The sequence below is a fragment of the Ceratotherium simum genome, chromosome 24, assembly GCF_057802395.1.
Source record: "Ceratotherium simum simum isolate JZ-2026a chromosome 24, ASM5780239v1, whole genome shotgun sequence".
Lineage (NCBI taxonomy): Eukaryota > Metazoa > Chordata > Mammalia > Perissodactyla > Rhinocerotidae > Ceratotherium > Ceratotherium simum.
In genome coordinates, this window is record NC_141923.1 from 9223139 (window position 1) to 9249204 (window position 26066).

Genomic DNA, 26066 nt, shown 5'->3' on the forward strand with positions numbered 1-26066 from the left:
GGACCAAAAAGCTGCCTACTGGAGTACTAAAGAAAGTCAGGGAGTAAGCAGGGCTGTCAGCCACCCCTTAAGAGAGAGGAAAAAACAAGCACACTGCACAGCCCACTGTGCCTTGCAGTGTCCCTCCCTCAACTTTACTGACAAAACCTAACACTGTGCTGGAAAGGAAAAAATGTTTCGAGTCCAGTTCAAGTATCACAAACAGAGCAAAGAAGGGTGCGTTTGGAGTTGAGAGGGAATAAACTGGTAACCTGCACAGGGGTACACACAGACTGATGAATTTTTACATATACATACACACTTGAGCAACCACCACCCGGACTAAGATACAGAACATTTTCATCACACCATCAAGTTTCCTAGCGCCCTCTTCTGCCAACACCCATTCCTGTTCTTCTAAGCAAAGCCTTTTTGGTTGTCCCCCTCAGGGTGTGCCACTTACTTTGGAGAACACTATTCTGCCAGCTTTGTCTGAGATCTGTGTCCCAGACCTGAAAGTGTCCCCTTTCAGGATCCTCCCATACCGCTATTTGACTTTCACTGCATTTGGCAGCCCCTCTTATTTTCTGGTTCAGGGTTATAGAAATCTCCTAGTTTCAGAGAATATAAAATCTGTGTTTCTCAATCTCATAGTTCCTTTTCAGGTGATTTCTGAAAAGAAAAGAGAATAATTTAAAACCAGAAGTCCCTGCTCAAAAACTGTATAAATAACATAACCACAAGCATTTGCCTCACTAAGTTAGTGAATTTTCTAAAGAACTTAGAACACTCATTTGAATTAAACAATTGCGTTAGTACATTATAGGTTTCCTCTAACAATGAAACCAATACCTACATTAAGGTTTCTTCTAAAGAATACACTGGAGGACACAAACCTAGACCAAATTAAATCTTGCCGCATAATTTCTGCCCACTTAGACCAAAACAAATCCACTATTATGATAGCCAAACCAACAGAGAGGTTTCAAAGAAACAAAGTTTATCACCACATAACCCATTACATAATCTGACCACTCCTTTTTCCCACTGATATTACAAGAAATTCAGATACAAGTGAAAAGCACATCAAAATGCAAATCAACACGGCCCTTTGTTGAAATCACTCACTGGTATATTTCATATTAGCATATTCACCAAAATTTAATTGTAAACAGAGTAATTATGGTACTAAAGTTATTAAATACACAAAGCAGGCTTGGAACTATACATATTCAAATAGAATTTCAGTGGCAGATCAAATTTTATATCTGAAACAATACCCTAATTAATAGTCAGCTCTGATGATAAAATGGTCCTGTTTTTCAGATAACATTCCAAAAAAAGTTCTGCTATGAATATTAAAATAAAGTTTTGTGAAGAGATTTTTAAAATTTCAATAGCTATATTTATCACAATATGGTACTGTATTTAGACAACTGGCATTTATCAAGTCCTGGATTCAAATTTGGAATAATTTTTTTTAATCTTCTGCCAAAGAGAGAAAAGAGCTTGAATGAATCAAATAATGCCGCTTACACTTAATGAGCTCTAGGAATTCATCATACCCAAAGTGGGAAATTACAATGCTGTATAAAACTTGCCACACACTGGATGACTAGTCATAAATTTCCACTAAAATAGGTATGCACGTTAAGATCCTTTGAGGGGGTCATATATTTTTATGAAATTTTCTTTAATGTCATAAGCTTCTCTGATGTTTTTAAACTGCGCAGAGACACGTTGATTCAAGGATAACTTTGAACGAGCTGGACTGTTCCCCATTCCATTAACATGGTACCAACATACTCTTATCTCCACCCTTGGCAATGTGAAGCTTTTTCTCACCCTCCCCCATCTACATTTACTGAAATCTTTTCCATACCCAAGATCTCTTTCTTCCTCAGTCAGATATGACCTCTGAAGTTTCAATACTGTTCTTACCTCTTATTGCATTTGATACATGTTCCCTGTAAGTTTATAAGCTCCCTGGGTACGAGAACTGTCTTACTCACAATACACTGCACTTGGTAGGAATGCAATAAATGTGGAAAATTAAATAGCAAAAAGGTTAAGTTTTTTTTTCCTCAAGTGCCTGACATCTAACTTTATGCTTAATATACATCACCCAACTGCAGTGGATATGGCTACTCCTTTTAAAAGCCCAGCAAGTGAAAAATCTTCCCACACTCTACAATGACTATGCAAGCCCTGTTTATTCTCCTCAAAACTATAATTCTCCTTCCTAATTCATAATTGTCAATAGATGAGCTCATCTCCGAGTTTACAGAAAGAAACAGAAGCTTCAGGTAGGAATTCCTGTATCTTTCCAAGACTCAAACTACAAACCACCTGCACCCACTTCAAGCCCAACTTTGCATCCATCCTATCTTCCTTCTCTCTGCTCACAATTTAGGGAAGCTATCCTCCTCAATCAAACATCAGGTCCCTCTCTGCCTTGTATCCACCCCCTCCAACCTCCTCAGGACTTAAACTTAATTAACCCTTCTCTCATATATTCAACATCTCCCTCAACTAGATCCTTCCCATCAGCTTATAAATACGTTTATGGCTCGTCCATTTTTTTAAAAAAAATGTTTTTTAACCACCTCCAGTATCATCCTTTCTTCTCCCTATCAATGCCAAATGTCTTAATAATTGTCTGCACTTCCTAACATTTCCTTTCTCCTCACTCATCCACAACTCACTCCACCTGGACTCAACCTTCTTGCGTCCACTCTAACTACTCTTGCTAAGGTCACTAAATCCAAATGACACTTTGAATCATCTCCTTTGCCTGCTCGCCAGCACTCAACACTGTTGTTCATTCTTTCTTTCCTGAAACATTCTCTTCCTTTTGCTTTCACGATATAATACTATCCTGGATTTCATTCGACTGTTTAGGACACTCACAGTCTAGGTAATTTGGGAGATACAACAACGATTAACAGCTCATTCTTTCAAGGAGTTTGTTCCACTTTTTGATGTACAGTTCTCCACGACTGTATCATGTTAAAAAAGCAGACCACCTATACTTCCACTGCTTACACCAAAATATGAATTTTATTATATAAGAATACATTATATAAAAGAAAAACAAGCTGTTAAATAAAATTAAGAGTTTTAAAATTAAGATGTAAGCATATACTGAAAATATAACTGATTTGTTTATTCCTTTAAGCTAACAGATCTCAAGAAAAGAGTTTATGGCCTCAAAGAGGTATTTACACACCCATGTACATAGCAGCACTACTCACAGCCAAAAGATGGAAGCAACCCAAGTGTCCATCCATGGATGCATGGATAAACAAAATGTGATATACATATAACAATGCAATATTATCCAGCCTTAAAAAGGAAGGAAATTCTGACACATGCTACAACATGGATGAACCTTGAGGACATTATGTTAAGTGAAATAAGCCAGTCACAAAAAGACAAATATTGTATGACTTCACCTATATGAGGTATCCACAGTGGTCAAATTCATAGAGACAGAAAGTAGAACGGCTGCCAGGGGCTACGGGGAGGGAGAAGAGGGTAGTTGTTGTTTCATCTGTATAGTTCCAAATGTGCAAGATGAAAAGAGTTCTGGAGACTGCTTACACAACAATTTGAACGTACTTAACACTACCGAACTGTACACTAAAAAACAGTTAAAATGGTAAATTTTACATTGTGCTTTTTCCTACAATTAAAAAAAGAGTTTATAAATGCAATAGGTAAAACATAGAAATTAATATAATTTCTACCAAATAATTATAATTTCTATAATTTTGAACCAAAATAATACCAATATATTCTTGGTGATTATGGAGTCACGCCCCCCACCAAACACACACACAATTGGAAAAGCATTACAAAAGTATTATTTCAAAGGTTGTTCTTATAGATACCAATTACATAAATCTACCAGTCACCACAGCAGTAAAGGTTATCTGTGAATTTCTGAAGAAGAGTAATGGTGTGTTCACTCATTCACTCACTCAAGTATTTACTGATAATCTGCATGTGCCAAGCAAGCACTGCTCTGCACACCTGCTATATACTTCAAGGAACAAAACAAAGGTCCTGTCCTTTGACACATTGTAGCAGAAAGAGCCTGATAATAAAAACAAACATAATAAGTAAATTACCTAATATTTTAGAGAACGTAGGTGCTATGTTTAAAAAAATCATAAAATAAAGCCGGTCCATAGGGCTGGAGGACAGGGAGTGCAAGGTGGCAGGGGCGGGCTTGCTGTATCAATAGAGCAGTCACGGCCGGCCTCTTGGAGAAGTAAGATCCGAGCGGACTTGCAGGAGGTGAGGAAGCTGACCCTGTGACTATCTGGGGCAGACATTCTAGGCAGAGGGGTGAGTAGCGTAAAAACCCTAAGGTAGGAGCACGCCAGGCAACAAAGAAGAGGAAGGATGCCAGTGTGGCTGGAGTGAGTGAGCAAGGGGGAAGCAAGAGGAGTCAGAGAGCAGACACGGGAGCGAGAGATCAAGCAGAGCCCTGAAGGTCACTGTAAGGACCCTGACTTTAGCAAAAGCGTAAACACACTTCTACAAGGTTTCAGAACGTGTATTATACTTGCATGTTAATTCAGAATACTTCAACCAAAATAAAAATCATACTCTGAATACTTGAGCCAAGGAAAACTCTCCCATTGACCAATTTCTCACCAAAGTTTTTACATTTTTTTATATTTCTTGATAACATACATTATTCCATTCCCAAAATCCATTTCATCTACAGACTGAGCCATATAAACTTGATACAAATCCAAAATTTTAAGTGCCTTTGTCACTAAAGTCACCTCAAAGTAGGAATGGGTTTAGAATGGATCAAATTCTATTCCTAAAAAGGAGATGATATGACTAGGCCCTATTCTCCCTTTAACTTAAATATAAGTAATTCGGTAGTGCTACTAGAGTGAATGGTTTGCAACTTTTTGACAGGAAATAGAAAAACTTTTACCATGCTATACCCCCTTTTTAAGATAAAAATAATACTAAGTCCCATGGAATTCTGTATTATTACAATATAGTACCTGCTTCATTAATTCATTTGTTCAATAAATATCTATTGAGCACATACTCTGTGTCAGGAACTGTTCCAGAAGACGGGAATAAAGCAGTGACAAAGCAGACAAAAATCCCTGCCCTTGCTGGACTTATATTTTATTTAGGAGAGACTGATAATTTTTTAAAAATTAAAACATGTGCTATGTCCAATGCTAAAAAGTGCTATGGAAAAAAAATAAATAAAGCAGGGACAGCAAGTTCGGGGGAAGGGAGAGGAGTAGGGGGGTGAAATTTAAAAGACGATCTGGTAAAGCCTCACAACAAAGTGACATTTAAGCAAAGACCTGAAAAAAAAGTGAGGGAAGCTAGCCATGTTGTTACCTAGAGGAAGAGCACCCCACACTGAGGGAGCAGTAAGCACAAAGGCCTTACGGCAAGAGCACGCCCACCTTGTTCTAGAAGCAGCAAAGAGGCTGGTGCAGCTGGCAGAGAATTAGCCAAGGGAGGGCACTGGCTGATGTCAGAGATGTAAAAGGGGACAGCACAGAAATCACTCCAACACCCAGGCCACTGTAAGGGCAGCGACTCTACCTCTAGGTGAGAGAGGAAATCATGGGAAGCTTTTGAGCAGAGGAATGGCATGCTCTGACTTAACGTTTTCAAAGGATCACTCTGGTTGATGCATCAAACAGACTGGAAGGGGACAAGGCAGAAACAGCCACCAGTTGTCACAATGGTGTTGCTACTGGAATTACCAATGACTGCATCAATCCTCACTGAGTAAGGATAATGTCAATTTTTTAAAAACCGCACTGACTTTTAGCCACTAAACAGAGGGGTGCAAAACAACCTAAGAGTTTTTCTTTTAATTTTTTAACTTTACACAAGCTTCCTCCCCTCAAAAAACAAGTCTTCAGTGCCAAGTAGAAACAATTGATATTAGTGACAGATGGTCTAGGAAACATGTTATTTATCTCTTACTCTAGATTTTATAAGCTCTATCTTTATGGCAATTTAGTTCACCATGAAATTAAACACTTGAACTCATTTATCCCAAAGGCATTTATAAAACACCTCCAAAACAGGTGCCAGAAAAACTGTGCTAGGGGCTGGAAATAAAAACATGAATAAAATACAATCTTTGGCCTTACGAAGCTGCACCTAGCTTCATGCAGAAACACCATCGCACAGTTATGATTTAATATTATACCATCAGCTTCAAACAAGGATCAATAACAAGCCCTCCAGGTAAAGAATGTTTCTGAATCCTTTGATGAAACTATTTATTAAAGACAGTGAGCAGCTACTAGACATCTACAAAATCAAATTCCGTTACTTTCATGGTGGGAAAAGAGTGTCTCTTTCAGTGATGCAAGTTTTTAAGATATTAAGAGCTAGGAAACTACTGTTTCTTCTTTTTCAATGAATGCCAGAAGTTAGGAGCAAAATTACAATCTCAATTACATACTACCCATCGTCTGAGGCAGTAATTCTTCATCTTGGCTATACTTCATAATTACCAGTGGAACTTTGAAACAATAAAGCCCCACTCCACAAGAGCCCCAGCGTCTGTGTATTTTAACGCTGCACAGGGGCTATGATCCACAGAACGGACCACCAATCTAGATATTCTGGTACATCTTCTTTCCTTCATTAAGTCATTCATTCTCAATGTAATGGCTCTATTACATAAAACGCTACTGTATTAGAGGATTTTAATAAAAGCCCCCTCCAGTTTATTTTAGAAGTTGGGTAAAAAATATAAATTAGTGAATGAATGATCCAAGAGGAGCCCCCAAAATTGCCCTTTTCCCATTCCATCATTCCCAAGGCCAAAATCACTCATTTGTATTTCAAATTTATTTGGGATTAAGAAGTAATTACATATTTTGGTGTAAATGGCTTCCTGCCAAAGTACAGTAAGTCAAAGAATAAAATCAAACACGAGATAATCGGTCAACAAAGAACTTCATCACCTCTTTTGCTAAATTACATCAGAAACAATTTGAAAGCAATACATCTAAAGACAATTCTCTTATAAATGAGGCAGCTAATCAGAAGTTGATTAATGCATCTGATTACTGCTAAGAAATCATCTGAAAAACAAAATATAAAATCTTGAGTTTATATAGCCACCTCCCAACAATACAGAGGGTCTTCGTATATTTACTTCATTTTGTCCCCACAAATTCTGCTGTTGAGACAGAACTGTAAGGATATCCATAGGAATAAAAGTATAGTTATCATCTATACCATTTAACATAAAAACCTGAGACACAGGTTAACCGTGAGCTCCTTTTAGAGGCATCCAGTCAGTCCCCTGGTTTAACTCAGAGAACCACACATATCAACAAAAGTATGAAAAACATTTGCGGCTATATGGTACCTTTAGCAACATTAACAAACCAAGAGCCAAATATAACACAACAAACCATGAGAATATGGAAGTGAACCTCCAGAGATAATGATCCTATAAATTACTAGGTTTATTCCCAAAAAACATTAAGCTAAACTGAAACTGTGCTACAATCTTTAGAAGCAACTGTCACACTAGTCATGTTTTCACACCTAAGCTGGAAAGAACGAGGTGAAGACTCATGCTTCTAACTCTTTTGAAAAAGAAAGTGGGTATCTTCAGAGAAGAAATATTCCTTCCTAATTAGAATCTTTTTTCCTTGTATTAGAAAAGTGATTAACATTAGCTTATAAAATTTTGTGGTATAGTGAATAAAATGTTTAAAATACAGTATCAAATGTACTTCTTCAACTTTTATTTCCTTTAAATGATTTCTAAAAGTTCTAAAAGAAGAACAGTAACTGCAGAATTAATTTCCAACTGAGAACACACAGTATGGCACAATTCTAAGCACAAGCCCAAGATACCTCACTTCCCCCCAAAAAGGAACAATTCCGTGAAGTCTCTGCAGTGCACTTCTCTTTCTGATTTTTTTTTTCTTTGTGAGGAAGAGTAGCCCTGAGCTAACATCTGTTGCCAATCCTCCTCTTTCTGCTGAGGAAGACTGGCCCTGGGCTAACAGCTGTGCCCATCTTCCTCCACTTTATATGTGGGACGCCTGCCACAGCAGGGCTTGATAAGCGGTGCGTAGGTCCACGCCCAGGATGCAAACCTGCGAACCCAGGGCCGCCGAAGCGGAGCGCGCAGACTTAACCACTACGCCACCAGGCAGCCCCCTCTCTTTCTCACTTTTGATGTAGTGATTAGAAGATCCATCCCTGGAGTCCTAACAGGTTTTGAGGCACCAATCATGAAGAAGACATGACAGTAATGTTCATGCATCTATTCCTACAGGGAGTAGAAACCGGAAACTTCCTGCTCTGCCTATGCAAAGGCATCAAACCTAAGAGAGGAGCAAGCCTGAAAATGCCGACTTCAAAGGGACGTGACACCTGGCTCCTTGACCCACAAGCCCTACAAAAAGAGCTAAACAGAATGCTTCTTTATGTAAAACAAACACTGAAACTTTTCTAAAATCAGAAATTTTGAACTATACTGTTAATATTTTTATATAACATTTAGTATAGTATTTTGACAATTTTGTAAATGATAGATTTCCCATTAGTTGTCCTTTTTGGGAGGCAAAATTAACTATCAAACTTTGTTTACAGTTAATTCTCCGGGTGCTCACTATTAAATCTACACAGAATAGGTACTGAACAACATTTTTCCTTAACTATTCTTGCAGCAGGGCTCAAAGGGAGAACATTTCTATATACTGTAAAAGGAAATTAAGATGACCAAATAGTCAAAGTGTATCAGAAGCATACTATAGTCACTAAAATTCTTCATGAAAACATAAAAGAACTTTTTAGAATCTCAGAGAAAAGAAGATTGTTCTAAGCAAAACACAAAACAAAACACTCAAACCATAAAGAAAATTGATAAATTTGACAAAATAAAAATTCTCCACAGGTTAAAAAACATCATAAGCAAACTCAAAAGACAAATGAGCAAATCTACAAAACATGACAAAAGGTTAATTTTCCTAGTATTTAAAGAATCATTTAAATCATAAGAAAAAAAGACAAAAGCTCAACAGAAAAATGAAAAGTGACATGGAGAGGAAAATTCATAGAAAAAGAAATACAAATGGCTTAAAAAAAAACTTGTTATTAGGGGAATTTTCAAATACATACAAAGTGGAGAAGTGATATAATGAACTCCTATGTACACATCACCCACTTGCACCAATTATCACCATGTTGCCAATTTGTTTCCTCTGTGTATCCAATCCACTAGCCCCACCCAAGATCATTTTAAAGCAAACCCCAAACACCACATCATTTCATATTTAAAATATAGTCATTATATATCATTGTCACACCTAAGAAAATTAACAATAACTCCTTAATATCACCTAATAATTGTCTCAAAAAAAAAAATCTTCTTATAGTTGACTTTTTAGTCACTGCATTTGGCTGATGGGTCTTTAATCTCTTTAATAGACAAGTGTCACCTCCCTCTTTTATTTTTTTCTTTCCCCTTGTCATTTGCCCTGTAAAATTTCCCACATTTTGAATTTTGCTGATTATGTCCTAATATTGTCACTTAACCTGTTCCCCCATATTTTTTGTTATTGTTGTTGCTCAAACTGTCCTACCTCTGGTGTCAATGCCCTTCAACAAAAGAACACCAGGGGGCCGGCCCTGTGGCATAGTGGTTAAGTGTGCGCACTCCACTACTGGCAGCCTGGGTTCGGATCCCGAGCATGCACTGATGCACCGCCTGTCAGGCCATGCTGTGGCGGCGTCCCATATAAAGTGGAGGAAGACAGGCACAGATGTTAGCCCAGGGCCCCTCTTTCTCAGCAAAAAAACAAGAGGATTGGCATGGATGTTAGCTCAGGGCTGATCTTCCTCACACAAGAAAAAGAACACCAGGAACACACCTGTAGTTAAACAAGCTGGGAGAAGACACACCATGGGGAACAGTTGGGCGTCTCAGTAAGACTCTTAGTAACCTTAGTAACCTCAGTAAGATTCTAAAGAATCTATTATAGGACTTGGGCTTTGATTGGGTAATTTGGGGGAGGCTCTAGGGAAGCAGGAGTTTCTCTAAATTGTATGCTCTCAGAAATCGGGGTAATTCTATGATTGGGTATCTCAGTAAATCTTATCTAAGGGAGGGGAGACTAGAACAAAGAAAAAGCTGTAATTGGTAAAGAAGCTGCGGTCACTCATTTTGGCCAAGTATTTTGCAGGTGGCACAGTGACCTTGGTTTTGTTTGTGCTTCGTCTCACTTCATCATGATCTCAGAGAAACCTTGTCTGAGGTATTCTGTGAGACTGCTCACATATAACTGGAGAACTCCGAGTGCCAGGCCAGCTTCTGAGAGCCAGGGCTGCTCCTTTCTTTTCTTCTGCACTAGGCAATGGAAGTCCTTCAAGTTGGCCACTGTGTCTTCCTGACACGACCTAATAGTCTTGGGTATTTTCCTCGCTTTCTAGGACAAAATGTCCTAGGTTCCTCATGCAAGTTTTCCCATACCAAATCCAAAATCAATCACTTCGACAAAGGGCCTGTCTCCTTTCAGTGGAAAATGATATTTACAGACCAAAATCTGGGCACTGGGATAGTCACTGCTCCCAGGTTATCATTATTTCTAGGTCTTTTGAGTGGACAGAGCTACAAGAATTCTTTTCAAAAAGAAAATATATCATGAGTTTATATTAATATTTCCTGTTTAAATTTAGGATTTTTCTTAACTTGATTTTATATTTCTCTTTCACTAAAAATCTTGGTTCCTAATAACATTAACCTAAATATTTAACTGATATATATTTTTTCTCTTTAAATTTTTAGAATTTTGTAAAATATTTACATTTCCAAAGCCAAACAATGCAAAAACACAAAACCTGGGAGGAGAGAGTAATAATAATTGAGCTTTACAATGGAATCAAATTTAAGTTGTTATCCATTTAAAATAGACTGTTATACATATAAGTTGTTATATGTAAGCCTCATGGTAACCACAAAGCAAAAACCTCTAGTAAAAACACAAAAGATAAAGAGAAAGGGATATAAGCATACCACTACAGAAAGTCATAAAACCACAAAGGAAGGGAGCAAGAGAAGAAGCAAGGAATAGAGAGGAACTACAAAAACAGTCAGAAAGCAATTAATGAAATGGCAATAAGCACATACTTATCAATAATCACCTTAAATGTAAATGGACTAAATTCTCCAATCAAAAGACATAGAGTAGCTGAATGGATTAAAAAACATGACCCATCTAGAGGCTGCCTACAAGAGACTCACTTTATAAGTAAGGACACACACAGACTGAAAATGAAAGGATAGAAAAAGATATTCCATGTAATGGAAACCAACAGAAAGCTGGACTGGCTATATTTATATCAGACAAAATAGTCTTTAAAACAAAGACTGTACTAAGAGACAAAGAAGGGCATTACATAATGAAAAAGGGGTCAATCCAACAAGAAGATATAACATTTGTAAATATTTATGCACCCAACATAGGAGCACCTAAATAGATAAAAGCAAATATTAACAGACTTAAAAGGAGAAATACCAATACAATAATAGTAGGGGACTTGAATATTCCACTTATATCAATGGATAGATCATCCAGACAGAAAAATCAATAAGGAAACATTGGCCTTAAATGAAACATTAGAGAAGATGGACTTAATTACAGAACATTCTATCCAAAAGCAACAGAATACACATTCTTCTCAAGTGTACATGGACCATTTTCCAAGACAGATCATACGTTAGGCCAGAAAACAAGCCTTAAGAAATTTAAGAGAACTGAAATCACACCAAGCATCTTTTCCAACCTTTTCCACCTTTTCCACTGGTATGAAACCAGAAAGTAATTACATGAAGCAAACTGGAAAATTCACAAATATGTGGAGATTAAACAACATACTACTGAACAACCAATGGGTCAAAGAAGAAATCAAAAGAGAAATCAAAAAATATCTTGAGACAAATGAAAATGGAAATGTAACATAACAAAATTTATGGATGCAGCAAAAGCAGTTCTAAGAGGGGAGTTCATAGCTATAAATGCCTACCTCACGAAACAAGAAAGGTCTCAAATAAACAACCTAACTTTATACCTCAAGGAATTAGGAAAGAAAGAACAAAGCCCAAAGTTAGTAGAAGAAAGGAAATAACAAAGATTAGAGCAGAAATAAATGAAATAAAGAATAAAAAGACAAGAGAAAAGAGCAATGAAAGTAAGAACTGGTTCTTTTAAAAGATAAACAAAATTGACAAACCTTCAACTAGACTCACCAAGAAAAAAAGAGGACTCAAATAAATAAAATCAGAAATGAAAGAGGAAACGTTACAACTGATACCACAGAAATACAAAGGATCACAAGAGACTACTAGGAACAAGTATACAGAACAAATTGGACAGCCCAGAAGAAATGGATAAATTCCTAGAAACATACAACCTACTAAGACTGAATTATGATGAAATAGCAAATGTGAACAGACCGATTACTAGCAAAAGAATGAATCAGTAATCAAAAACCTCCCAACAAATAAAAGTCTAGGACTAGATGGCCTCACTGGTGATTTCTAACAAACATTCAAAGAAGAACTAAAACCAGTCCTTCTCAAACTCCTCCAAAAAACAGAAGAGGAGGGAACTCTTCCAAACTCATTTTATAAGGCCAGCATTACCCTGATACCAAAAACAGACAAGGATGCGACAAGAAAAGAAAATTACAGGGTAATATCTCTGATAAACATAGATGCAAAAACCCTCAACAAAATATTAGCAAATCAAATCCAACAATACATTAAAGAGAGCATACACCATGATCAAGTGCGATTTATTCCAGGGATGCAAGGATGGTTCAACATCCATAAATCAGTCAATGAGATACACCACATTAACACAATGAAGGATAAAAATCATACGATCATCTCAGTAGATGCAGGAAAAGCATTTGACAAAACTCAACATCCATTTATGATAAAAACTCTCAATAAAGCAAGTATAGAGGGAATGTACCTGAACATAATAAAGGCCAAATATGACAAGTGCACAGCTATCATCACACTCAAGGGTGAAAAGCTGAAAGCTTTCCCTCTAAAATCAGGAACAAGACAAGGATGCCCACTCTCGCCACTTTTATTCAACATAGTACTGGAAATCCTAGTCAGAGCAATTGGGCAAGAAAAATAAATAAAAGGCATCCAAATTGGAAAGGAAGAAGTAAAACTGTCACTATTTGCAGATAACATGATATTATATGTAGAAAACCCTAAGGACTCCATCAAAAACTGTTAGAACTAATAAGTCCAGTAAAGTTGCAAGATACAAAATCAATACACAAAAACCTGTTGCATTTTTATACACTAATAATGAACTATCAGAAAGAGAACTTAAGAAAACAATCCCATTTACAACTGCATCAAAAAGAATAAAATACTGGAATAAATTTAACCAAGGAGGTGAAAGACCTGTAAATTGGAAACTACGCGACATTAATGAAAGAAACTGAAGAAACAAATAAATGGAAAGACATTCTGAGCTCATGGATTGAAAGAACTAATATTGTTAAAATGTCCATACTACCCAAAGTAATATACAGATTCAATGCATCCTATCAAAATTCTAATGGCATTTTTCACAGAAATAGAACAAATGATCTTAAAATTTATATGGAATCACAAAAGACCCCAAAGACCCAAAGCAATCTTGAGAAAGAACAAAGCTGGAGGCATCATGCTCCCTGATTTCAAACTATATACAAAGCTATAGTAATTAAAACAGTATGGTACTGGCATAAAAACAGACACATAGATCAATGGAAGAGAACAGAGAGCCCAGAAATAAACACACACATATATAGTCAATTAATTTACAACAAAGGAGCCAAGAATATACAATTCGGAAAGGACAGTATCTTCAATAAGTGGTGCTCGGAAAACTGTACAGCCACGTGCAAAAGAATGAAACTGGGGGCCAGCCCAGCGGTGTAGTGGTTAAATTTAGTGCACTCCACTTCGGCAGCCCGGGTTCCCGGTTCGGATCCCAGGTGCAGACCTACACCACTCGTCAAGCCATGCTGTGGTGGCAACCCACACACAAAATGGAGGAAGATGGGCACAGATGTTAGCTCAGGGCCAATCTTCCTCACCAAAAAAGAAAAAAGAATGAAACTGGACCACTATCTTACACCATACACCAAAATTAACTCAAAATGGATTAAAAACTTGAATGTTAAGACCTGAAACCATAAAACTCCTAGAAGACAACACAGGCAGTAAGCTCCTTGACATAGGTCATGGCGATGATTTTTTAATCTGACACCAAAAACAAAAGGAACCAAAGCAAAAATAAGTAGCACTACATCAAACTAAAAAGCTTCTGCCCAGCAAAGAAAACCATCAACAAAACGAAAAGGCAACCTACTGAATGGGAGAAAATATTTGCAAATCATATATCTGATAAGGGGCTAATATGCAAAATATATAAAGAACTCAAATAACTCAACAGCAAAAAAACAAACAATCCAATTAAAAAATGGGCAGAAGATCTGAATAGACATTTTTCCAAAGAAGACATACAGATGGCCAACAGGTACATGAAAAGATGCTCAACATCACTAATCATCAGAGAAATGAAAATCAAAACCACAACAAGATATCACCTCACACCTGTTAGAATGGCTATTATCAAAAAGACTAGAAATAACAAGTGTTGGTGAGGATGTGGTGAAAAGGGAACCCTTGTGCACTGGTGGTGGCAATATAAATTGGTGCAGTTTCTACGGAAAACAGTATGGAAGTTCTTCAAAAAATTAAAAATAGAGGGGCCAGCCCAGTGGCATAGCAGTTAAGTTCGCAAGCTCCACTTCGGCAGCCCAGGGTTCGCAGGTTCAGATCCCAGGTGTGGACCTAGCCACCGCTTATCAAGCCATGCTGTGGCGGCATCACAATGAAGTAGAGGAACATGGGCACGGGTGTTAGCCCAGGGCCAATCGTGATCAGCAAAAAAAGAGGAGGACTAGCAACAGATGTTAGCTCAGGGCTAATCTTCCTCAAAAACAGATAAATAAATAAAAGTAGAACTACCATAGGATCAAGCAATTCCACTTCTGGGTATTTATCTCAAGAAAACAAAAACACTAAATCAAAAAGATATATACACCCCTATGTTCACTGCAGCATTATTTACAATAGCCAAGATATGGAAACAACCTAAGTGTCCACTGATGGATGAATGGATAAAGGAATTGTGGTGTGTGTGTATACATATAGACATAGATCTATATATATATCTCATACAGTGGAATATTATTCAACCATAAAAAAGAATGGAATCTTGCCATATGTGACAACATGGATGGACCTTGTGGGCATTACGCTAAGTGAATTAAGTCAGAAACGGACAAATACCATATGATCTGTTTTATATGTGGAATCTAAAAATAAATAAAATTTTTAAAAAAACACCAAGCCCATAGATACAGAGAACAGACTGGTGATTGCCAGAGGTGGGGGATGGAGGGTGGGAGAAATGGGTGGACTATTTTAGGTTTTTTTTTTTTAGTTTAAATAAATTAAATTAAAAAAAAGCAATAACACAAAGTGTGTTCAGAAGTCTAGCTTCCAGTCCTCCCCCACCTTTTTATTCTTTCCCTTCCCATAAGTAATTGTTTTCACTAGTTTTTAGTTTACCCTTCCCTTTTTCTCTTTTTAAATAACAAATAAAATACATTTATCTGCATCCCCTGCTCCTTAGATAACAGGTAGATTTATACACCTTGTTCTTCACGATGATTTCTTTCACTAACACTATATTCTGGACATCAACAGCAAATAGGCTCAGCTTCATTCATTAATAAAATGCAAAATAAAATTACAATGAGACAATTTACGATTACAACCATACTTTTCAGCTATCAGATTAGCCAAGTTCAAAGAGTTAGAAAATGTAATGGGTTAGTAAAAGTATGAGAAAAAGGCACATCAATTTAGCATTATCTATCAAGTCCACTTCTAGCAATTTATCTTATAGGTGTACTCACATCCTGTCAAATGTACGTGGATATTCACTGCAGCATTGTATATAATAACAAAAGACGAGAAATATCCTTAATTTATATCAAGTGAGAACTTATTAAATGAATGATGGCATATCCACAAAATAGAATATTATGCAATTTAAAAAATGAGGTGGGGGGCCCAGTGGTGCAAGTCATTAAGTGCGTACGCTCCGCTGCCGCAGCCCAGGGTTCACCGGTTTGGATCCTGGGTACACACTGATGCACCCCTTGTCAAGTCATGTTGTGGCGGCATCTCATATAAAGTGGAGGAAGATGGGCATGGATGTTAGCCCAGGGCCAATCTTTCTCAGCGAAAAAAAAAAAAAAAAAAAAGGAGGATTGGCAGATGTTAGCTCAGGGCCAATCTTCCTCACAAAAAAATAAATAAAAAATGAGGTGGATCTACATATACTGATATGTAATGGTCTCCAAGATATAGTTAACTGAAAAATGCATGGGAAGAACCATGTATAAAACATTTCTATTTCTATAAAATAAAGGGATCTATTATACATATGCTATATATGCTTGAATATATATGCATAGCATCCCCAGGGAATTGTACAACAATGTAGACGCCCCCACCCCATCCTGGGTGTATATAGAGCATATCACTGATAGCAGATGATGCCTTTGGGGTCAGAGGTTTACTTTTCATTCTTTATCCTTTTATACTGTTTAAATTTACTATTGTGTATGTATTAATTTTTCAATTAAAACATTTTTTAAGAATTCTTCATGAATAACGAAAGAGCTTTATTAAATGAAATACCAAGTAACTTTCCAATGTTGTTAATCTGGAATTTGCCAGTGCTTAACATCAGCGTCAGCCACAAGTCAGCCCTACCAACTGCCTCAAAATAAAAACACTGCAATCAACCATGTAGAAAAACAACTCTCAATACCTTCATTTGCAGACAAGACCATACCTTCATGTTTGGATGTAAAGACTAGGTCAGTCTTTGAAGCTCAATACAGCCTCTAGTCTTTAAAGAGTAATACAGTCTCTGAAAGACTATTGTTTTTTTTTTGTGAGGAAGATCAGCCCTGAGCTAACATCCATGCTAATCCTCCTCTTTTTGCTGAGGAAGACCGACTCTGAGCTAACATCTATTGCCAATCCTCCTCATTTTTTTCCCCAAAGCCCCAGTAGATAGTTGTACGTCATAGTTGCACTTCCTTCTAGTTGCTGTGTGTGGGAAGCGGCCTCACCGTGGCTGGAGAAGCGGTGCGTCAGTGCGCGCCCGGGATCCGAACGCAGGCCGCCAGTAGCAGAGTGCACACACTTAACCACTAAGCCATGGGGCCAGCCCCTGAAAGACTATTAATTGAAAGTGAATATTGACATGATGTTCTTACATTAATTTGATCACTTATTTTTGCCCAATTAATCCTAAATAAGTAAAAATATGAATAAATGATAATAAATATGAATAAATCTATAACAGAAAGAATCAATTAACCATTAATTTTAACTTACAGCTCTTATATATGAATGAACTAATATGTAACAACAACTGCTACCATCACTGTTAAGCAGCCATGTAGTAGGATCTATGTTGGGTAATTTAAATGCATTATTTCTAATTCTTACAATGACCAAAAAAATAGGTATTTTATACTGACTGTACATATAAGGAAACCAAGGAGAAGAAAAGTTAAATAATTTGTCCATGGCCTCACAACCAGTAAGTTAGTAGTGTCAAGATTCAAAAAATATGCATGGAAAGTGTAATTTTTGCAAAAATACCTTTTTGATAATTAACAGAAACATTACAAGAGAGCACATACTGCAGAATCATTTGCCAAAAGACTAGAACTCATCGATCGTGAATTACTTCTGCTGATTCCTGGGACTCTATCTACATTGTTTGTGGTTCTTAGAAGTTCATTTAGGAAACTGAAGGAAGGGACAAGTAAAATGAATAGTATATGACGTCATTCAAAAACGGAATCAGTGTCCTGAGCCACAGCTATTAAACAGAATGAGGAGCTCCTGGCAAGCAACAGAGCATACCAAAAACATCAGAAGAACATGACCAACGTGGTCAAGAAAGCTGTCTTTCACCAGCAGCTTGGATGAAGATCTAGATGGCATACTCAACCTAAGTGATGATAACATAAAGCTGGGAGATGTCATGAATCACTAGATAACGGAATCCAGATCCAAGAAGATTTTAATAAGCCTAAATAAAACTGTAAAACTAGGTAGAATGATCTAACAAACCAGAGCCAGAATGAAAATCAGAAAACATTTCACTCAAATCCACAGATGAAGCTGAGGCCAGAAGGGTTTAATAACACGCCCAAGTTCAAAAGATGCATTAAAGGTACATTAGGTTAAGGCTGAGAACACAGGACCCCTAACTCCCAGGCTTGCGTCCACCTGACCCAATGCTACCTGCTATAACTTGTATAGATAAGCATATAGGCACAAAAAGGAACCTTGACCCCTCCCCCACAAGACACAAAAATCAATTCTTGGACACTTAGACCTAAATGTAAAAGGTAAAATAACAAAGCTTCTAGAAGATAAAGTAAGAAAATGTCTTAGGGGCCGGCCCGGTGGTGTAGTGGTTAAGTTCGCACACTCTGCTTTGGCAGCCCAGGGTTTGCAGGTTCAGATCCCAGGCACGGACCTAAACACCGCTTATCAAGCCATGCTGTGGGGGGCGTCCCACATGAAAAAAAGAGGACAATGGACACAGATGTTAGCCCAGGGCCAATCTTCCTCAGCAAAAAGAGGAGGATTGGCAACAGATGTTAGCTCAGGGCTAATCTTCCTCACCAAAAAAAAAAAAAAAAAGAAAGAAAGAAAGAAAATGTCTTCATGACTACAGGGTAGCAAAAATTTCTTAAACATGACACAAAAAAACACTAGCCATAAAGGAAAAAATTGGTAAACTGAAATCGATTAAAATTTAGAATTTCAGTTCATCAAAAGACACATTACAAGAGTGCAATGGCAAGCCATCGGATGGGAAGAGATTTTTACAATTCATATATTCAACAAAGGATTCATACCCAGAATATACAAAAACTCCAACACTTCAATGAGAAAAAAGATAACCCAATCTGTTAAAAGTGAGCAAAAGACTTGAACAGGCACTTCACAACCAAGAATATCCAAATGGCTAACAAGCATATGAAAAAGTGCTCAAATCACTAGTTATCAGGGAAATGCCAATTCAAAACACTCTGAGATCTACACGACCAAAGAATGGTTATAAAACAATTTGTAAATGTTTAACTGACAGTACCAAGTGGAGGCGAGGCTCCAGAGCAACCAGAACACTCATCTTTTGCTAGTAGGAGTATGAATTGGTACAACCACTTTGGAAAACTGTTTGGGAGAATCTATTAAAGCTGAAGATACACATAAACTCTGAACAGCAATTCTACTCTTAGATATGTACTCAACTAAAATAAATATATATGTGAACAAAGAGATAGGAACGAGAAGGATTACAGCAGCATTATTCATAATTGCTCTAAAGTAGAAACTACTCAAATATCCATCTACAATAGAAGAGATAAATAAACTGTAGCATATAACTGTCGTGGTTTTAAAAAACAGCCACAAATTTTTTGACACACCTCCCATAAAGATGTGAGGCTTAAGTTCCCTCCCCTTGAATCCAGGCAGGTTCGTGTCTATTTTAACCAATAGAGTATAATAGAAATAATGTTCTGTGACTTCTGAGGATAAGTCACTCTCAGGAAGCTTCCTCTGGGAACCCAGCCAACACTCTGTGATGAGCCAGGCCTTGTGGAGAATCTCCTCGTGGAGAATCTGCAACCAGGGCACAGCCACCTTTATAGCAACCACTACGCTGGTGATAAGGTGATAAGACTTATTTCCAAAACAGAAGATATAGCAAACGCACTGAAGAATATAGACCACCAACACAAGCCCCTACACATGCCGTGTCCACTTCAAGCTTGGTGTCTCATTACAAGGGCCCAGAACAAGGATGCAGGAGCTCATCCCCAAACTGGTGATTTTACCCAACACCAAAAAGACTGTGCTCACCAGCCATCTCCTAAACCTCCTCTCCTCCTCAAAGGAATCTCTGCTTCTGGATACTGACATTAACCTTCCTCTGGTCATACATGATCATCAACTCCATACAGCCTTTTCAGCAGCAATATCTGAACACTATCTCAATAGTTTACCAGGGACTCAAAAGTTGCAAAGAAGCAAAGCAAGTTTCAGGTAGAAGTTTCCATCTCCATTGAATTGCATTTTAGATACACCACTGGAAAAATAAAACAGCCACTTTTCAAAAAAAACAAAAATGTAGGTGCTTTAGTCCCAGATGGTGCTGGTCTTCAAGATACCACAGCCAAGGTACCATACATGTGAGTGAAGGAGCCTCTAAATGATTCTAGAGCAAACCATCATAGAGGAGGGCAAGATCTCCCCACCCGATTCCTAACCCACAGAACCCATGAGCATAATAAAACGGTTGTTGTTTTACTCCACTAAGTTTGGAGTGGTGTGTTATGCAGTAATCAAAAACCAAAACAGGGCCTGGTCCCGTGGCGTAGTGGTTAAGTGTGCACGCTCCACTGATGACAGCCCGGGTTCGGATCCCGGGCGGGCACCGATGCACCGCTAGTCAGGCCATGCTGTGGCGGTGTCCCATATAAAGTGGAGGAAGATGGGCACGGATGTCAGTCCAGGGCCAGTATTCCTCAGCAAACAGATGAGGATTGGCATGGATGTTAGCTCAGGGCTGATCTTCCTCACCAAAAAATAACAAAAAAAAACAAATGTGGTATACAATAATAGATAACCAGAACTATAGAGCTATAAAAAAAAAAAAAAAACCTACATGCAACAACATGGATGAATCTCAGAAACAATGCTGAATAAAAGCTTGGTAGAAAGGAGCACATAAGGTATAATTCCGTTTACATATGAGTGCACAACCAGGCAAATCTAAGCTATAGTTATTGAAGTCAGAAGAGGTTACCTTGGGTGGGAGTAATTACTGGAAAGGGGAACAACAGAGGCTTCTGGAGTGCTAGAATAGTAAAAGTCTTGATCTGGGGGGTGGTTATTATAGTGTGTTCACTTTGTTTAAAAAAATCATTGAGCTAGATACTGAAGATTTGTGCACTTGTTTTAGTACGCATGCTATATTTCAAAAAAGATTTTTTTTTAATCAGTAGCACTTGCTAACCTAATAGACGCAAGAGTGTGAAGGAGAAATAAATGATGACAAGTTTTCAGGCATGGTGAACTAAGTAGTGCCATTAACTAAACATGGGGCGAATAAAAACAGCAGCGTAAAGCCGGGACCATGTCCTATTCATCTCGTATCCAAGCATCAACCACAACACTTAACACGTAGTCACTCCAGCCTCCAAGATGCTCCTCTCATCTTCATCTTACCTTTGAGCCCACCCACTCAAGAAGAGACCACTTCTTGGTCTCTTTTGTTGCCTTCCTTCTCCCAGCTGCCTCTTAATATTGGGATTACCCAGGCTTCCAGCCTCAACCCTCTCTTCATGTACGCACACACACCCCTTTCTCCCGTATTTTCAATCTCAGTTGGTGGCATAATCACCTACTTGTTCTTTTAAGCTAGAAACTTCAGAGCAAACCAAGAATTAGGATTGCAATTAGCTACATCCAATAAAAAGAAATCTAACAGGATAAACATAAGTTCTCATGGTTGGACCCTAAAACTAATGCATAAAAACAGGATGAACGTATGGCTCAGACATCCAGAGGTTTTATTCATCTCTAGGTTCAAAGTATGATGTGGTCATCAAAAGATATAGCTTATAATAAGAATATAGTATACAGAAGAAGAAAGGTAATATTCTTCCCTACACTAATAGAAGAAAAGTGCTGTATCTAAAACAAGAGCTGCAGCTCTTTTACTAATCAAACCATGCCTAGAGTATTGCATTCAATTCTAAGCACTACAGTTTAAAGATGGGATGAAATCAAAGGAAAGCCACCCATGTGGTGAACTGACATGAAGTCATGCCTTGTAAGGAAGAGTTAATGAACTGGAGATGTTTCAACTCGAAAAGACTGAGAAGTCTTGATGACCATCTTCACATATTTGAGAGGACGTTCTGTGGAACAGGGATTCAGCTTGTTCTCCGCGTCTCCAAAAGACAGAATTGGGTAGAAATACGAAAGCAGACCTCCAGTCAATATAAGAACTTACTAACAGTCAAAACTTTATTAAAACCAGGATAGGCTCTCTAGAGCAGTGTTTCTCAACTGGGGACAATTTTGTCCCCCTGGCCAGGGATGCTGCTGAACATCACACAATTCAAAGAACAACCCTCCACAACAATGAATGACCCATCTAAAATGTCACTAGCCCCACAGTTGAAAAACCCTGTTCTAGGGTAATGAGTTCCCTGTCATTGCAGGCATTCCATTATAGACCAGACAGCATGATAATATCCAATACACTACTTTCAAGAATGGTAGGAAATGAGTTGAGAAGAGATTTTCTGTTTCAGATAATTCTCCAGAGAAAAATACCCTCAGATATGTTACAGTGGTGATGATGACAAACATTTACTGAACACTTACTGTGGGCCAGACCTTATACCAAGTGATTTATGTACACATTTCATAGTTAATTCTCACAAGCACCCTATGAAATAGGTATGATTGCACCTTGATTGGGTGGTAAAATTAGGTTGCCCTAACGTCACAGAGCAGTGAATATCTGAACTCAGATCCACCTAAATGATACACATCGCTGTCCAAAGCAGAAACATGAAATGACTGTCAAAGCTTTTGTACTCTAGAAAACAAATGAAGCAGCACATATTCTAGAAGTATCGGGACAATGTCTGAACAGGTTTGTACTCACTGCAAACCTAGCTGGCTAGGAGAAAGAGGAAAGGATTATTTGACGTAGCCCTGTGATGAAGGAGAGAACAATTATCCTGATTGTCCCCAGTTGCCTACTTCTGTAAGAGCCAAGAAGCTCTTATATACCCATGGAATCTCAGTCAGAAGCTGAGATTAATGATGACATCCCTTTATCCACAGGCGGGAAAGCTCAGGATGGACAGACGTTTGAACATCCCTGACTGGGAATCCTGCCCTTAACAAATACACTGGATACAGATACATGGTTTCTTGGCTGCCTAGACTCACGCCCATCTGTCAGGATGGCAGTGTGCCTGCTCACATGTTGGTCAAACTGTCACTAGGGCATAGGTGCCAAGCAATGATAGTTTTACATGGGCAGCTTGCATAGCACTGTAAGAGCTTGCTCTTCTACAGAAGAAAAAAAATTCTCTGTGATAATAACGAAGGGTTGCAATCACAAATGAAATATTCTTGGTCAATCTCAACATTTCAACGGAAAAAAGATCTACACTTGTAGAAAAGAGTCACACTAAAGAAGTTACATCAAACAGAAAAGGTACTTTGAAGACAAATAAGTGGTTGCACTAAAGCTTTTCACACCGCCAATCTTTCATTAATATACGTCATGGTAATCTCTTATGCAGTAAAATCCTTTGCTCAACAAGTCATCATTGATTGTTCTTTAAAAATGGGATGATATGCATTTCCATGTTCTAAAAAAAAAAGCAGAAATGCACTGATATTTAGTAGTTTGTCTGACATTAAATAAGTTATATTTGTTGGTGGTTATTTTAAAAATGACCAGAAGTCTAATCTACATCCAAGATAATCTTTTAAATGCATAAAAGAAAGCAGAAACCAAATGAGAGTCCCACAGATGAAAAGAAAAAAGTATAATGTGTTCAGAGAAAGAAATCAAGAACTAAAGTGGGTGCTAAGAAAACAGAAACCGAGTATTTTCAGTCACAAATTAATAAATTAGGACTCGAGGACTGTCACCTGTCACATCCCCCTTACTATAAGCAAAATGTTCCTAAACTACACTAGGTTCCTATTCTACCCTTAAAGATCTCTTGGTGTCTAATGTCCCTACTGTCCGGAAATTCTTCCCTCAGACTAAAGCCCCAATATGCTGCAATTTGAGCCATTTGTCCTTGTTCAGTCCTCAGTGATTTTGAAGAACAGCTGGTCCTCATCATTCTCTGTATAGTTCTTCAAATACAAGTACCAGGACATGCTCATTAAACAACCCCCGAGTCTCCTCTTTGCCATGATAAATAAAAGTGATCCATTAACTTTTCCTCATTGAACCAATTTATCAATTCTTTATGTTTTTATCACTTCAGTTGCTCACCTCTTGAACCCTTTCGGCCTAATAAGAAATGTCATCCACGTCAACAATGAGCCAATAGAAACTACTCCTCTTCTCACTTGTACAACTTATTAAAAGTAGCATTAATATGAAGGAGTTTGAAAGTCCAGCAGAGTTCTCAGTATCCATCACCAAAGACAGTGGCAAGTCTGAAATCTAGTAGTATTATTCTAGGAAATATTAGGGACTTAATATTCTGAAGGGACATCACTTTTTTAGCTTTCTGGTAGACATCTGTAACACAAAGTGGTAAGTCAAGTTAAAGATCATGGTTATACCCTGTTCTTCCCGCCAAACTATTACTGCCATACATGGCCCTAAAACAACTTCTCTTGAATACCATTTCTCCTGTATCATTTTCCTGCTCAAGAACCTACAGTACCTTTCTAGAGACCAATGAAACAGATTATAAACTCTACAATCTAGCCAGCAGTTTCTATAATCACAAACTAACTATCCTTCCTTTACTACCCTCCTCCACTTCACTCACATGACCAAAACAGCCCGTTCTTACTTATTTTCTCTAGGACCTGTCTTTGCTCAGGCTAGTCTCTAAAATGTTTTCCCACTTCCTCTCAAATCTATACACACTTTTTTCAAGACTCAAGCCACGTCACACCTTCCTAAGACTGTACTAATTTTCATACTTAATTGCTTACTCATTTCCTCCTATCCTCATTTTGTATGCAGTTTAGGGCGTACGGCCAACTGATTTTTGATAAAGGTAAAAAAAGTGATTCAATAGATTCATTTTGGGTTCACTTTTGCACAGGATATGAGGTTTAGATCTTGGTTCTTTTTTTTCTTTTCCTTTTGCCTATGGATGTCCAACTGGTCCAAAACCATTTGTTGAAAACAACAGTTGCACTCCTGGACATTTACTCTAGAGACATGAAAACAGAGATGCACCCTAAAATCTAAACGAGTCTTCATAGCAGCTTTATTTGTAATAGTCAAAACTAGAAACAACCCACATGTCCTTCAATGGTGAATGGCTAAATAAAATGTGGTAGAGCCATACAATGGACCAGCATAATACGATGATCAAACCTAGGAAATTGACATGGGTACAGTATTAGTAATCATATTTCCTCGAGTTTCAGTTTTTACTTCTTTTTGTTTGTGTGTGTGTAGAGACACTTTATCATGTGTAAAAATTTGTGTAACCATCACAACAATCAGGACTGAGAAAGGCTCTATTACCCCAAAGAAACAACTTCGTGCTACCCCTCCATAGTCACATCTCACTCCACCCCAGCCCTAACCTGGCAAAAACTGATCTCCTCTCCACTTCAATAACTTCGTCATTTTGAGAATGCTATATAAATGGAATCATACAATCACACATTCTTTTGAGATTGGCTTTTCTCACTGAGTACAATGCCTTAAGCTCCATCCAAACTGCTGTGTGGGTCAACAGTTTGCTCCTTTTTGTAATGAGTGGTGTTCCATTACATGGCTGTACCACATTTTACCTAACAAGCTACCCACTAAGGATGTGTGGGGTTGTTTCTGGTTTTTAGCTAATCTAAACAAAGCCACTATGAACATTTAAGTACAGGTCTTTGTCTGAATATAAGTTTTTACATCTCTAGGATAAATGCCCAGGAGAGCAACTGCTGGGTCGTGTGTTTAAGTGTCATGTTTAACTTTTTAAGCAACTGCCAAATCTATTTCTACAGTAGCTGTACCATTTGACTTTCCTCCCAGCAACATGAGCGGTAACGTAAGTCTGAAAGTCACAACTTCTAAAATATTTTCCAAAAGCCCAAAAACAATAAGATTAAGCCTCTT

General features: G+C 37.8%; 1 protein-coding gene across 5 annotated transcripts in view; it reads right to left on the reverse strand.

The window, feature by feature from the left end:
* Positions 1-26066, reverse strand: part of VRK1 (VRK serine/threonine kinase 1) — an 81874-nt gene that overhangs the window by 51402 nt on the left and 4406 nt on the right. The window contains exon 2 of one of the 5 annotated variants that reach the window (XM_087447968.1): positions 443-651. The exons of 3 other annotated variants lie outside the window; for them this stretch is intronic. In XM_087447968.1, coding sequence (XP_087304094.1) covers position 443 — 1 coding nt within the window. In that variant the 5' untranslated portion in view covers positions 444-651. Of the gene's footprint in view, positions 1-442; positions 652-24254; positions 24507-26066 lie in introns of all 5 variants that reach the window. One more of the 5 variants, XM_087447970.1, reaches the window with a different exon arrangement.